We start from the raw sequence: 16037 nt of genomic DNA on the forward strand, positions 1-16037 counted from the left end.
ACTACTCGGTGTTGTAGCTGACAGATACTGGCAGAGGGGAGGGAGGGAGACAGGAGCTGCAGGACTGCTGGTGGGAGACCTGATGGCCACAGCACACGTTAAACCCAACTTACATAGTGAGGAGAGTCTGAGTACAATCCTCAGGCAGCGCATTCACACGGAGTCTTGGTAACACAAGTTGGAATGCTAACGAAGCACAGACACTTCTGCCAAAACCCCACCAGGTACAGCCATTCACCCAACAGAAGTATCAAAACCACTGGGTTTTTAAACAAAAATCCTTCACATCCACCTGTGTTCAAAAATAATAACTTATGATATGATGAGCTTCCTTAAACAAGCAATTACCACAAAAGAGTTAAATGGCAGTGTGGAAGACCCATTTTCCTATAAATGTAGTTCTTAGCAAGGGACAGAGACATAACATACATGAAAAATAAAGCCGTGATGTTTTGTGCTTTTAGCTGAAAGCTAAAGCTACCCCCTCAAAAACAGGTTCTAAACAAGTACTAAGCATTTCAGCTCACTTAGACCTGAGTGCAACAAACTCAGTAAAGACACGTCAAGTTTCTCCCCATTTAAGGAGCACATCTGGCCCCACGGTGAATAATGACGGCGATCGTGCTGGGCCGCTCAGGTCTGTGCGGGGCGTATCGCCCAGATGGGCTGGCCAAGTCGCCATTTCCGCTCCTAAGCAGAAAGAAAACCAGTAACTGGCGATGGAGCACATGGGGCAGACGTGGCCAGAGCCAGCCACACATCTACTTGCTTGACCATGTAACTTGTGAGGGGAGACGCTGCACGGGTCAGTTGAGTAGAACAGAACATCGGAGTCCCAGGGCAGTTGTGGATCAGGGGACGGGCCTTTCGGCCTCCAAGTGAGCCAAACCACGCCTCCCAAGCACGAGGCACGCACGAGCATACTCAAGCCAAGACTTGCTTTGCACAAAAATCGAGCACTAACATTTTTTTTTTCATTCTAGTATCATTAACACCTTGGAGAAAACAGAATCAATAATAGAAGCGTATCAAAGAGAATTACAATAGAAATTGCTAAAACTGCTCCGCCAGTAGTTCCATCACGGCCCACCGCGGGGGCTTCAGGCCGGTGACTTCATGGACGCACCCTGCGGTGCACTGCCGAAGGTCAGTTTCGAGTCTGTCGTGGTGACCCCAGTGTGATGCTGCCCGCCTTCCACTCACCACCTCCTACCCGTGAGATCCAAGGGTGCCTCGGGCGACACAGGCCCAGGACACACAGGTGTCGAAGCCAAAGAAGCTCCCTGAGAACTTCACCTTGGACTTGGGCAGGGAAACACCTCAGTGGGTGGAGTCTTGGCAGCAGCATCCACACTGGGGCTTAACCTCAGCAGCCGGCCTGCAGGATGCTCGCCCCGGAGCGCTTGGTCACCGACAGGGTCGTGAAGATCTGTGGGAGGAGAAAGCACGAGATTCTCAGACACACGGGTGGATGGGTTGCAGGAGTGGCTCAGATCGTGTCACACGTATGAAGGAGCTAGGTGACGACTTAAAATGAAAGAAACAGAGAAGTGATACGACAAAGGATATCCTCAACTTCTCTAGAGAATAAAAGCGAGAAACATTTTAAAACAAAGGCAAAAGAGAAAAATACTTAAGTTTTAATGACATAATTTATTAGCACAAGGCTGATTAAACAAGTTACCGAAGTCGCCTGTCTATTCTCTAAGGAAATGCACGTGAAATATTTAGATGCCATAGAAATATTCAAGGTGCATCGTTACAAACACCCGTGTGCCCGGCCAGCTCAGGGAGCTTTAGGAGTGTGGCTGGAGTCACCTCCTCCCTGCTTCTCCCTCAATCACTGCCGACCCTTCCTACCAATTTCTTCCTGTTTTCTTTTGTAAGTTTTGAAAACTACATGGAAATGACGAGACGGTGTATGTCTGCTACTGCTACCTGCTTTCTGGGCTAAACATGCTTCTGTAACTCACCCATATGGATGAGTCTTCACTGAAGAGTATTCAATTACTACAGTATGTGATACATGCTGCACACTACACATCCAAACCATGCAAGTGGTGCATCTGTTACGATTACACACCCAGGCTCCTTTGGGTGGCCATCCAAGCTATTGCCAACATTTGCAGCATGCTCTGTGGCATGGAGTCTCCTCACACCCAGAGCTGGAAGTACAATAACTGGGATTAAGGGGAGATGCGGTTCTGACTTGACTGGATTTCCAAGGTGTCCGACCAACTCACACTCTTATTTGCAGTGACCGATGAGTTCTCATGTCACATCCTTGCAAACAGGTGGCGCTGGTGGGCTCAGAGCTAATGAACATCTTTAGACAGCTTTAGCTGGCTACTTCACAGGATGGCCTACATGTAAAACAATGCTTCTCCAACTGTAGTGAACACAGCCTGTTTAGACTGATTGAAAGACACAGAAATTACACAGATTTTCATCCGGCAGAGCTAGGGGCGGGCCAGGAACCTCATTTTTAGCAGGAGGGCTAAGTGATTGGCTGTAACGCAGGTTGTCACATAGGAGGATTTCTGTGGAACACCTGTGTCTTTGGAACAAGGTTGCCCCCATAAACTTATTTTATGCTGGATTTTGCAGCATTTTCTTTTTTTTAAATATATTTTATTGAATTTACACAGAGAGGAATTGAGAGGGACAGAGAGTTAGAAACGTCGATGAGAGAGAAACATCGACCAGCTGCCTCTTGCACACCCCCAACTGGGGATGTGCCCACAACCAAGGTACATGCCCTTGACCGGAATCGAACCTGGGACCCTTCAGTCCTCAGGCCGACGCTCTATTCACTGAGCCAAACTGGTCCCAGCTGAATTTTGCAGCATTTTCATTAGAGCTCTTCAATTCAATGCTGAGGAGACTGTAAGTCAGTATGACTCTTTGGAAAAGCAATAAAGTTCCTTCATTTAAAAAATGTGTGACTGTGGAAGAGGGCAGAAAGACAATATTCAGTAATGAAAACAGCTGTTAGAATGACACATCATGGGCAACCGAAAATACCAACAAACACACTCTCTTTCCAATGAAAGAACAATAAAGAGCCAGGGAATGCATTCAAAAAAATTTCAGGCTTATGAATTTGCCAGCTTAAGTTTTCTTTATCAGGAATTTAGAAATAGAGCCTACAGATTTGAAAAGAAAATAAAACCCATCAAACATGCAAGCAGATAAGAAAAAGCTCTTATCTATTTTTTCTTATACAGATAACATACGTTAAAAACATGGGGGAAGCTGACATACTGCCACTGTTGATTAGTAGACATGAAAAAACTGATGGGGTCGATTTTTATTTGCATAGAACTGCTTTAGAAGCTTCATAACATTTCCAAAAATGAGCATGGCGGCTGCCCTTTCATGTTTTTCTAAGAACACTAACACAGGCTCAAACACTGCTTCAGGCTTCACCTCACACTTACATCTGGCCCCAACACCTCCCAGCCTCACAAGAGCCCCTCACTCTAGACTATGATTATGCTGACTATTAAAACAAGACATTTGCCGAAACCGGTTTGGCTCAGTGGTAGAGCGTCGGTCTGTGGACTGAAAGGGCCCAGGTTCGATTCCGGTCAAGGGCATGTACCTTGGTTGCAGGCACATCCCCGGTGGGGGTGTGTGCAAGAGGCAGCTGGTCGATGTTTCTCTCTCATCGACGTTTCTAGCTCTCTATCTCTCTCCCTTCCTCTCTGTAAAAAATCAATAAAATATATTTAAAACAAACACACACACACACACACACACACACACACACACACAAATAAGACGTTTGATGTTGGGCGCTGAAATTCATTTAGAGACATCTCACAGGGGCCTTTCTAATGCTCTTTCCACTTGAGCTAGTACATTTCCCCTACATTTATGCTTGACAAGTTGAAATTATGACTCCAAATGATGTACAACCAGTATCCCATTCAAGCATTGCTGCTCAGATGTCCAGAATAAATTATCACCATGCTATCTTCACACTGAATAATGCTAATATATCCCTGATGCTCCCGGGCTAAGATTCCCTCTCATATTGATACCAACGGGCTTCTGGTTAAAGCAATAGCAATTCCTGCTTTAGCCGGTTTGGCTAAGTGGATAGAGCATCAGCCTGGGTTATGGGCTCAATCCCCAGTAGGGGACATGCAGGAGACAGCCAACATCATTGATGTTTCTCTCTTTTTCTTCCTTGTCCTCTCTGAAATCAATAAAAATAAAAAATAAAATAAAATAAACCACACAAAAAAAAAACAAGAGCAATTCCAGAAGGAAACCTTTATAAGTGATTTTGCTCCAAAGATCAAAGTCTCAACTGAGGAATTTGTCCACTTTTCTAAGTAATTACTCTTCAAAAGCAAAGGTTGCTCAATTGCCTGGTTATTTTGTCCAAACCGTGTAACAGACATCATTTGATGATTCATTCGCCAACCGCCCACAGCTGGCCTGGGAGCCAGGACTAGTTCTGGGCACTTTAAAGCAGTGCTCAGGGGCAGTGTTTAGATTATTATTCCTAAGCCATTCAATGGACGGACGCTTGTGAAATGCAATAAAATGTATTAGGAAAATGAATTTTTAAAAGGCATATTACTTTTATTAAATCCAACACTGTCAAATTACTCTCCAAGTTTCTAAATCTTCATTTCCATCCTTAGCTAAGGACAGTAACCAACACTCTGTGGCCAGCACCCTCTACAGTATATAGCTTGATATGAAAAGCCAGGGAGGGGGTCCAGTAGCAAGTCCATGTCAGACCCCAGGATTTAGCACAGAGAATGGTCCCTAAGATCCCCTCCCAATCAAATTTCACTTTCCCTCAATCAAGTAACTTAAAAAGATTTCCATAGTCAGGGGTTAGAAGCTTTTGATTTTTCAAAATCTGATTTCTAAGCAAATAGTTCATAACCAGGGATTTAAAAAAAAAATCCAGAGGAGCTTTTTCAAAATACATATCCCTCCCCCACCCGCCCACGCCCTTCCCCTTAAAAATACTGTAGTGATGACCATTTAGTCAAGGCACATCTATAATGAAACGCCCTGGGGAAACCCAGCTATCAGATGTATCAAGTCACTGAGTAGCTATCCTATGCCAGGAACTGTCTGAGACACTTCCACTTTGCACATAGATTGCTCACCAACCCTATGAGTTAGATGTTATCTCTAATTTACTTAATGTGGAAACCAAGCCCCTGAAAAGCCAGGTGACATGCCAGGTTCACTGAGAAGAATTCGCTGAGTGAGATCACAACCCAGGTCTGTGTCTTCATTATGCTCATGTTGCCATCAATATCATTTCCATTTTTTAAATTCTATGTTAAATATAAGGTCTGTGGAAATGGACTATCATCTGTACTGCATGGTGCCTCGGGAGCCAGGTGGCTTTGATCTGAATCCCAGTTGTGCCACCTCCAAGCTGGTAACTGTGGGCAAGTTACTCAACCTCTGTTTTTATCTGTCGTGTGGAGACCTCCTGGGCTTCTTCCAAGGGCTGAGTCGATACATACAGAGCAGAGTGCTGGACACACACAGGAACCTCACGAGCATCAGTGCTATCATGGGAGTTCTCCCCTCGAACCTGCTTTCTATCGCTCCCTACTTCAGACACAAATGTGAATCATTCTTTCTTCCCTGTTCACATTTCCAACCAGCTGGCCAGTACCATCAACTCGCCCTTCTAATCCAATGGATCTCAATTTCCACTGCCACCATCCTAGTTCAGGCTGCCACTCTTGCCACTAAACATGTCTCCTCCAGCCCATTTCCCAGTGTAGCAAGAGTGATTTCTCTCAACAACGTATCTGATCATGTGATTCCCTTTTTAAGCGGAATCCCAGTGCCTCAGGATAAAGTAAAAATGCCCGGCACCTTGGTTTACAAAGCCATGACTTTCCACTTACTTCTCCAGTATGTGTGTATGTATGTACAGCCTATATAATAAAAGACCAATCAATGAGCGCTATGACACACACTGACCACCAGGGGGCAGACTATCAATACAGGAGTTGCCCTCTGGTGGTCAGTACACTCAGCCAGAAGCGGGGCTCACGGCTGGCAAGCCCAGCAATGGTGGCAGGAGCCTCTCCCACCTCCATGGCAGTGCTAAGGATGTCCCACTGTGCCCAAGCCGGCTCCCAGACTGCGAGAGGGCGCAGGCTGGGCTGAGGGACAGCTCCCCTCCTCCCCCCTGCACTGAGCCTCTAGTGTAGGGGTGTCGAACTCAATCAGAGAAGGGGCCAAAATCTAAAATCCAGCCTAAATCGCGGGCCGAATGGTTTACTGAACAGTCATAAACTGTCATTGTGATGGAAACGCAGCGGAGTGCAGTGATGACAGCGCGGTGCGGGCCACATTGCAAGGCCTGGCGGGACGGATTTGGCCCGCGGGCCTTGTGTTTGACACATGTGCTCTAGTGTATGTATAAGTGTGTATATACATATATATGGTTTTTTAAACCTATAAGCTCTTCAAGCTACAGCAGTTCTGAGGGTTTTCAGTTCCCTGAGTGAGCCATGCTTGCTCCCACAGAGGCCTTTAATTTGGTGCTCCTTCTGACTGGCTAACACAACACATTCTTCTAGTTTTAGGCAAGACTCCCTCCTCAGCCACCCTGCCCCGTATCCCTATTCCAAACACCACATGATACTATTACTGCGTCCTAGGGTTTGACACTGGACTGTAATTGGCACTTCACTCACCTGCCTCCCTGCTCTTAACTGTCTTACATCCCTGCTGTATCCTCAAGGGCCCAGCTCAGTGCTGTGCACATAGCTGCACAACAAATGTGCTCACAGAGTGACACTGCACCCAATTATTATCTCATAAATCAGCCAACAGCCCGGGGGGAAAAGTTGGGGGGGTGCCCTATCAAAGCAGTGGAATTAATTAGCTTCCGAGCTTCGTTGTCAATAGAGAACCAGGAGATGGAGATGCACAGCGGTAAATGCTTAGAAAGGGCTCTCAAACGCACCAGGCGTACCCGGAAACAGGCCTCTGGCTGGCCTCCCTGTGGGCGGGGCGTCAGGAAGATGCCCTGCCTCTTCACTGCAGCTCTCCGCCCAGCGGGCCGGGCCGCCACGGGACCCTTCAGTCCGCAGGCCGACGCTCTATCTACTGAGCCAAACCGGTTTCAGCCGGAGATTTGCCATTTTAACAATACAGTGTTCTCGTCTATAAATATGGGCTGATTTTTTTCTTTAAGTCTTTAATTTCTTTCAACAATATTTTGTAGTTTTAGTATATACAAACCTGCATAAGATCAACTCCACCACGGGGGCCAAGCCCTCAGCGTCTTCCTTCGAACCAGCCCAGTGAGCTGAATTCACATTAAAATATTAGACACACAGGTGTAAATCGGGAAGTTATCTTTTCACCCACGTTGGAGGTGATTGTGGTAGCTTTTAAGCCTCTTGGACTGGCATTAAGATTTTTAAATATACTCCCTGTTATGAGTTGAATTAAGCCCCTCCCAGAAAGATATGTCCAAGTCTGAGGCCCCAGCACCTGTAAATGTGACCTTATTTGGAAATCGTGTCTTTGCTGATGTAACCAAGTTAAGATGAGGTCACGGTGGATTAGACTGATGCCCCATGATAAAAAGGAAATCTGGACAAAGACATAGGAGATGAGGCCATGTGAAGGCAGCGGCGGACACTGGAGTGATGCACCTGTCAGTAAAGGGACACCAAGGACTGCCAGCAACCCTGGGAAGAGCAAGAGGATTCTTCCCCAGAGCATCTGGAGGGAGTGGGCCCTGCTGACACAGTGATGTCAGACTTCCGGCCTCCAGAGCTCTGAGAGAATACATTTGTTTTAAGCTGCCCCTTTGTGCTAAAATATATTATGTTATAATATAAAATATATTATCACAGCACATTGTTTAAGAGCACTAATCTAGACCAGTGTTTCCCAAAGTGCGGTAGGCGTACCCCCAGGGGTACGGGAAGAGTTTGGTGGGGGTACGCATTGCACCGGAGTTTGGCGGGGATATGCACTGCACCGTGCTTAGCTGCGCCTAATTCTACATTCTCATGAGTACAAGGGGTACTCAGTGTTACGAAAATTATAGAAGGGGTACACATATGTCAAAAGTTTGGGAAACACTGATCTAGACTATTTTCAATTTCTACATTATATTTTTGAAGCTTAGGTTTAGTTCGTAAGACAGCAGTTTTCTATGAAGAATGCCCTAATCTTGGACCATGTTAAACTTTCATGCTACTATCCCAGCCAGATGCATAATAAGTTACAGGAGGGCACTATCCCTAACACAGCAAAGCAAAGGAACAAAAACATTTCCCAGGCCTTGAAGCTGACATTTCCTACTCAGTAAAGAGTTCAATTGTACAAGGGCATGAAGAACAGACACCAGTCAGCAGACTGCTGAACGAAACCTGGCAGGAGTGTCTGTGTGTGTGTGTGCATGTGTGCGTGTGCATGTATGCACAAGCACAAGGTACACTGTGGAAACCACTGACTGGTGACCAGGCAACAGAGGTAATTTCAATTCCATACTTAAGCTAGTATGAGATACCTTCTCCCAATCTTCATCAACTTCTCCAACATAGACACATTTTGGGTTTACCATTTGTAGTTAATAGTAAGCATCACAACATTCAACTCCACAATAATCACTAACAAACGTGAAGAAAACTAACACCCAGAGGCCCAGAATGGTCAATTTCCAATTCTATTAGCATGTGCCTGATCTTTTAAAAACATCATTTTCAATCTCATTCTCTAACATCCAAAGCTAAGGAGGCACCCATTATCATTTATCCTCAAGGTTCATCTGAGGTAATAAGTATTTAAGCTGTATCTGGGTAGGAATGGCATTATTAACTGACTGCCATAAAAATAATTGAGAAGACATGACAAATGGAAGGTTTAAGGCACATCTCTAAAAATCACTCTATGGCCAAAACCGGTTTGGCTCAGTTGTAGAGCGTCGGTCTGCGGACTGAAAGGTCCCAGGTTCGATTCCGGTCAGGGGCATGTACGTTGGTTGTGGGCACATCCCCGGTAGGGGTTGTGCAGGAGGCAGCTGGTCGGTGTTTCTCTCTCATCGACATTTCTAGCTCTCTATCTCCCTCCCTTCCTCTCTGTAAAAAATCAATAAAAATATTTTTTTAAAAATCACTCTATGGCTTTTACCAATTGATAGCATGGCAGTCCTATCCAGTTCACACCAGGAACAAGAACCGTTTGGAAGAGGAAAATGTGGGTTCTAGAGACAAGGCCTCCTTTAGGTATTCTCACTCATCCATGAGCTGCAAGGAGGTACAGAAGCAGCTTGATACAGCAGGAAGAACTCTGACTCCAGACTGCCAGCTGTGCCATTGGTAAGCCAGAGCGTGTGCATTTTAGTAGAGCCATGTGGTGCGGTGACCCACCTCTGCGCAGACGGGGTGGATCCCGATGGTGCTGTCCAGCTGCTGCTTGGTCAGGCCACACTTGAGCGCGGCTGCAAAGCCTTGTGTGACTTCTCCAGCGTTTGGACCCAGTATGTGGAAGCCCACAACTCGTTCCTAAAATATAAAATAAAGTAATACAATTATGCCGATTTCTCACCCCCATGCCCTTAACAGCCTGCAGTATTTTCCCAGTCCATTCTAAAAACCCCTTTCAAAAGTGGCCACAGACATATTAATGCTTGCCGCTAAAAGCTGTTTAGGCTGAAGATAACTCCAACATGGGCCCATACAGAGTGTGGGGTCACATCAAGCAAGAAGGAAGAGAAGAGCACTAGCGATAAATGACGACGAGGGAAACACTGAAAGCAGAACCGTCGGCAACTCCAAAAGCTCAAAATGTTCTGGAAAATGTTTCCGAGGGGCAGCTGTGTCCTCGTCTCCTCCACGGGGCGGCCTCAAGCCCCAGATAACCTCTCTGTGACAGCTGAAACATTTCAGAGCACTCATTCACGTTAAAAACCATTTTAACCCAGGTTTTGGGGATAGATAGCATTTTTTAAAATAATAGAAAAATGTTTGGCAACTCTGAAATAACTGTGTAGGAATTATTTTGGATAGATTCTTTATCCCAAACTCAGGAGAACCTCTGCCAAAAGGAGAGAAATTTGATTCATTCCATTGTTCAGACTTTGAGAGCCAACTCTGACCGAGATAGATTGTCTAGTCCAATCTCATAACCACCGAGGCACCTCAGGCTGTGGGGCGCACATCCTAAGGCTCAGTCACTCTACGGAAAGCAATCAAAAAGTCATTCTCCTGCCAAAGTACTGTAATATATTCCATGATGGACTTACACCACTCATCCTGATAATGAGGGGGTCAGCATATGGATAAACAAAGCACAAAATATACTAGGTCTTAAAATACACTAGGAATAATGTAATAACGTGGATAGACCTCAAAAAGTGAGATTAAAAACAAGTTGCAGGCTCTAATTAGCTAAGGATACCATCAAATCAAACCACAATGTATAATGTTTACGGATACATCAGAAGTGGCAAACATAAAAATATGAACAGGTGAGACCCTCCAACTTCAAGATTGCTGCCTGTGGGGTAGGGAAGAAATGAGGGGTGCAGGATCAAGAAGGACTACAAAAGACTGTACAGGCACGGGATAATAGTTAATAGCATGGAATTGACCGTACCTGTGGCTGAATTCCAGCCCTTCCATTAACTAGTACATGCCCTGGCACAATCACTTAACTTGTATCTAATGCATGCTCACACAAATACCCTTTCCATAAAACGTGTCTGAAAAGAAAAAACTGCACCTAAAATTGTTCTTGACGCCAACTGTGTAGAGCTTGTTATGGTTAGCCTAGAATATTCGCTTATTAAATGTATCTATGATGATGTCTTTTTGCAAGGGATCCAGATTTTCCTAGAACCCTGGATTCTGCAAAAAGCAATCTGTCGAGAGCAGTAACTTCTAAACAAGATATATGGCTTAATTACATTCAATCCCACATAAAAAAATATATGAGTTTATTAGGCTTTTAATATATGGTTTCTTTAGCATCATTTGTGTTTTTTCTTAAAGTAAGGTCCCACCTAAGTTTAAAATATCAGTTCTCATAAGATTTAATTCATAATACTTATACAGTATGTGCACAACATATATGTGTCCTGGGTTATAATATAAAATGGGGGGAGCAGTCAGAAAAGTTTGAAAACCGATGATTTATTCACTAGCTTTGTAAGTATGGAGACAAACTGTGAGGTTAAAAACCTTGCCCATAGGCCTGTACATGTAGCAGCAAGCAATGAAATCTTAAATCAGAATCCAATTAAAAGGTCTTCCCGCCGAAACCGGTTTGGCTCAGTGGATAGAGCGTCAGCCTGAAAGGTCCCGGGTTCGATTCTGGTCAAGGGCGTGTACCTTGGTTGCAGGCACATCCTCAGTGGGGGGGAGGGAGGGGGAAGGGGGAGAATGCAGGAGGCAGCTGATCAATGTTTCTCTCTCATCGATGTTTCTGACTCTCTGCCCCTCTCCCTTCCTCTCTGTAAAAAAATCAATAAAACATTTTTTTTTTTAAAAAGAAAAGAGCTTTCTCACCGTGACAGCTACTTAGGATATAAACCTGCAGTACTCCTGTTCTTTTCTTTTTGCCATTTTTAGGTCACTGATGACTTATTTGGTTTCCTTTCATACACACAAACACAGAGTTCTCAAGGTGTCCCTAGGCTCCCTCACTCAGCAGTGTAGCCGCCTGCCTGCTGTGTGGGGCTCTGTGCCAGGGAAGCTGGGGAGAGCACTGTCACCGTGCTCCTTGCTCTCAGAGGTCTACGCAGCTGGGGACACCGATAGGTAAAATCGGAAAGAAGTGTAGTGTGAAACGTGATCAAAATAGAGCTACACATTAAAAACAAGATGAAATTAGTTGAAAGGATTAAACGAGAATTGCACTTACACTGTCCTTCATATTACAGACTATTTTTGCGTAGCATTTGTTGCTATCTCTTGATGGAACCGTCCATTCCAGTGGCCAAAAGTAGCTATGGTAAACCTAAGAAGATATAAACATAATTAGACTCATCATCTTAAGAAGCATGTTTGTCAAACTCTAGCTCTGGTAAAAGACAATGGAGGCTCGTTAGTATTAAGATTTTCTCTAAGCAACAGAATTCATCCAGACACAGACTCAGAGAACAAACTCATGGTTTCCAGAGGGCAGGGGGGCTAGGGGACTGGGTAAAAACAGAGATTGAGAAATAGATTGGTAGTTAGTTACAAAACAGTCACAGAGATATCAAAGTTCGGCATAGAAAATACAGTCAATAATATTCTAATAACTATGCATGGTGCCAGGTGGGTACTAGACTGATTGGGGGGATCACTTTATAAATCATATCATTATGCTGTACATTTGAAACTAATATAAGATTGAATGTCACCTGCAACTGAAAAATCCAAGTTAAGAAAACACATACAAAACACCCCCAATAAAATTCATGAAATAGAATCTGGTCAGAAAGCAAATGACTTTAAAAGTCCTTTTGCTCTACGCTCATCCCTTAATTATAACTCAGGCTCAACAGTAAACGTTAAATCATCATAACAACAAAGAGCCAGCAAGTGAGAGAAAGAAGCCGTGTCATTACGTGCTGTCTTGCATTAACATATGGATTTTAAAAAAAAACACACACAAAAAAACCTCTATTTTGTTACCTGAAAGGAAGGTCAACTTTGGGCATGAAACAAGTCAAATGCCAGCAACAATTATAGCAATTATCTAATTTTCTTGCTAGACATTCCCGCCGTTGAGTACGGAAGGGAAGCAGAGAAGGCGGAAGGGAAGAGGGCAAATGGAAGGGCACAGACATGCTTACTGATGTTTCATAAACTTAAGTCCTGGATGACTAGAGGGATTTATTTTCTCCTCTAACTACTAGCTTCAATTCAAAACATATATGATTAACTACCTTTTAAAAACATACTGATCTGGTAGACATTATAAGTGTTCTTTTATATTATAAAAATGATGAAAATTTTTCTTAAAATATGGGTTACCAAATTGAATGTATATCATCATAGTATGATAATAATTATATAGGAAAAAGATGATTAAAGAAATTACACCCAATTGCTAATAATTACTGTTAAAAAAAAAAAGAGTAATTGTTTTCTATTTCCTTTACATGTTCCAAAATTTCAACTCAAATGCATTATTCATATAATAAAAAATGCAAATTCTAATAAAACAAAATCCAAAGATGATCTGCCAAGAAATATGGAATGTATATTAAGAAACTTAAAATTTAAATACCTCTTTATAGGAATCTATTCTCAGAAAATAGTCAGAGAAACAGATAATAATGAAGAGGTTCATTATTCTATTAGTAGTGAAAAATTATAAACAGATTTTCACTATAAATAATGGCACAACAAATTACTGTATAGCAACCCTAAAAAAAAATATTATACAAGTCATTTTTAAAATGATGTTTTTAGGGGGAAATGCTCATGGCCTAATATTACTGCAAAGTAGGCCAGAATACTGCATATAACTTAATCACACTTTTAAAAAATTATATGTAGCTATACAAAATTAAACATGCATTCAATATATAGAAACTACAGGTAGTTTCTATATATTGAATATACTTAAATATACATAAATACTTAGAGACTAGAATATTCCAAAATATTAACAGCAGTTACCACTTCATGAATTAAAATTTCCTTTTTTATGTTTTCCAGCTTTCTATAAGGAGGATATACAAAAGCCTAAGCTACTGTTACTATGGAACAACCGGTTGCTATGTCATGCACTAACCACCAAGGGACAGATGCTCAACGCAGGAGCTTCCCCCAGCCCGCAGGCCCCAATCACCTGTTTGGGGCCAGACCCCCAGGCTGAGACGGGAAACCGGGGGTGGGTGGCAGTGGATGTTGAAGCCATGGAAGGAGTGGGGAGGCAGGAAGGTAGGGAACCTGATCAGTCCTGATTGCTGGCCAGGCCTAGGGACCATACCATGCATGAATTCATGCACCAGGCCTCTAGTTGTATTAATATTAAGTTTCTTAAATGTGATAACTACCCTATGATTTTATTAAAAAATGCTCTTATTCATTAAATATATACTGTAGTGTTTAGGAAAAAAGAGGCATTCAACTTACAAGTGGTTCAGGAAAGAAAATACAGACAGATACACAGAAATAGAGGAAGAGAGACTATGGGACATGAAAAGACAAATGGGCAAAATAACAATAATACGTGAATCTGGATAACTGTACAAAAGTTCTTTGTACAATTTTCCTACTTTACTGTGTGCTTGAAATTATTTTTAATTTTGAGAGAGCGCCGAATCCTAACCACTAGACCACCAGGGAGCAGCTATTTTTAATTTAGAAAAGAAAGCAGTAGAGTAGAACTTACCTCAATATTTTCTTCCCCAAATTTTTCCACAGCTTTTTCTTCAGAAAGACCACAAGCACCATATTCCAAAGGAGTAAATACAGTTGTTGGAACATTTTCATAGTCACACTATTTCAAAATGGAGAAGAGTTACAAGAGAAATTTTAAATCAAAAAAAGGGTATGCCTCAAAAGGTTAAAAATTAGGAGAGAAAAGCAGACTAGTAAATTTCTACCAAAAATATGGGAAGTCATAACAATCACAGGTATAAACCTATCACATGAGAACCATGAGCCAATGTGATGAAGTTTTGGCAGAGGTTTAATGTCTGGCAAGACTAGCCATGAGTAAGTGATTCATGGATGTTAACAACAAGGACAGACTTGTTCTACCTTTAATAAAGCAGCCAAAAACAATACAAGTGTACTTAAAGCTGATGGTCTCATTATCAGTGACAGAGAGACTAATAGACTTCTCTGGGAAAATAATTAGGTAATACATAGAGAGTCATAAAAATATTTTATACCTTTTGGCCCAATAAACCCATTCTTTTTTTTTCTTTTTTTATTGATTTTTTACAGAGAGGAAGGGAGAGAGATAGAGAGCTAGAAATGTCAATGAGAGAGAAACATCGACCAGCTGCCTCTTGCACACCTCCCACCGGGGATGTGCCCACAACCAATGTACATGCCCTTGACTGGAATCGAACCCGGGACCTTTCAGTCCGCAGACGGACGCTCTACCGCTGAGCCAAACTGATAAACCCATCCTTAGACATCTATAACAACATATATTATAGAAACAGCTGTGTGCATTAACTGGGCAATGCTGCAGCTCTCTTCAATAGTGGCAATATTGGAGCATCTTTAAAGTGCAAATAAGGAAGTGGTTCTTTGTACATACACCTCCAGTCAACATTATGTAGCAATTAAAGTGAAATGAAAACTACAGAAACAAAAAAAGTTAAGGATTCTATTTCCAAAGCATATTTTATGTTAATAGGCATAGATAACAAGCGAATTCTGAAGTCAAAGAAGTTGTAAAATGCTGTATTAAGCAAATAAAATAAGTTTCTCAATTACCAAATTCCTCAGTCTTTAATATGCTGATGTGAATTGTGAAAACTGTTATAATATAAATGCAAAATGTTTGTAAATGCTATTTGGTGGAAACCTACCCAGTCACATTTACCCAGAGAGGTGAGCCATTCTGTGTTTAAAATATGAGAAACTGAATTCTCACTCAATAAAACAGTAGGGTGAAATCTTTAAAATGTGCCTCCCTATTCTATTTGCAAACAGCAAATAGAATCCCTTTTCTCTAAGAAGAACATAAATCTTTGGAATTCTGATTCAACAGTAAAGGCAGATCTCCACTGACAGCCACAATGGTGTAGCCGGGACCACATCTACCTCCCTGCTTTACACAACTAGAAAACCAGACAAATACGCAGCAACATCTTTTAAGCATCTGCAGCAGCTGCAGGGCAGAGCCTGAAGCCGGTAGAGATGGACAAGAACGCCTGGGATCTGGGCTGCGTACTGATCTATAAACGCCTCAGAGGAAAGACCCGCTGGAAAGCAGGAGGCCTCAAAGTGACCAGAGCTCCAACAGGACCGGAAACAGTTCCCACAGCCAGAGCAGAGGAAACTCATCCTGTGAGAGGAATGGGGTCAACTGGTGCCCAAAGACATCAATTTAAA

At 42.8% G+C, this 16037-nt stretch overlaps 1 protein-coding gene across 1 annotated transcript in view; it reads right to left on the minus strand.

Moving 5' to 3' along the window:
• Nucleotides 1-455: 455 nt before the first annotated feature.
• The window catches only part of TXNRD1 (thioredoxin reductase 1), a 52866-nt gene continuing 37284 nt past the window's right edge, over nt 456-16037 (minus strand). The window contains 4 exon segments of the mRNA XM_045587575.1: nt 456-1429; nt 9393-9527; nt 11887-11982; nt 14356-14463. Coding sequence (XP_045443531.1) covers nt 1367-1429; nt 9393-9527; nt 11887-11982; nt 14356-14463 — 402 coding nt within the window. The 3' untranslated portion in view covers nt 456-1366.

The sequence above is a fragment of the Pipistrellus kuhlii genome, unplaced genomic scaffold (assembly GCF_014108245.1).
Source record: "Pipistrellus kuhlii isolate mPipKuh1 unplaced genomic scaffold, mPipKuh1.p scaffold_m20_p_3, whole genome shotgun sequence".
In the NCBI taxonomy this organism is placed as follows: Eukaryota; Metazoa; Chordata; class Mammalia; order Chiroptera; family Vespertilionidae; genus Pipistrellus; species Pipistrellus kuhlii.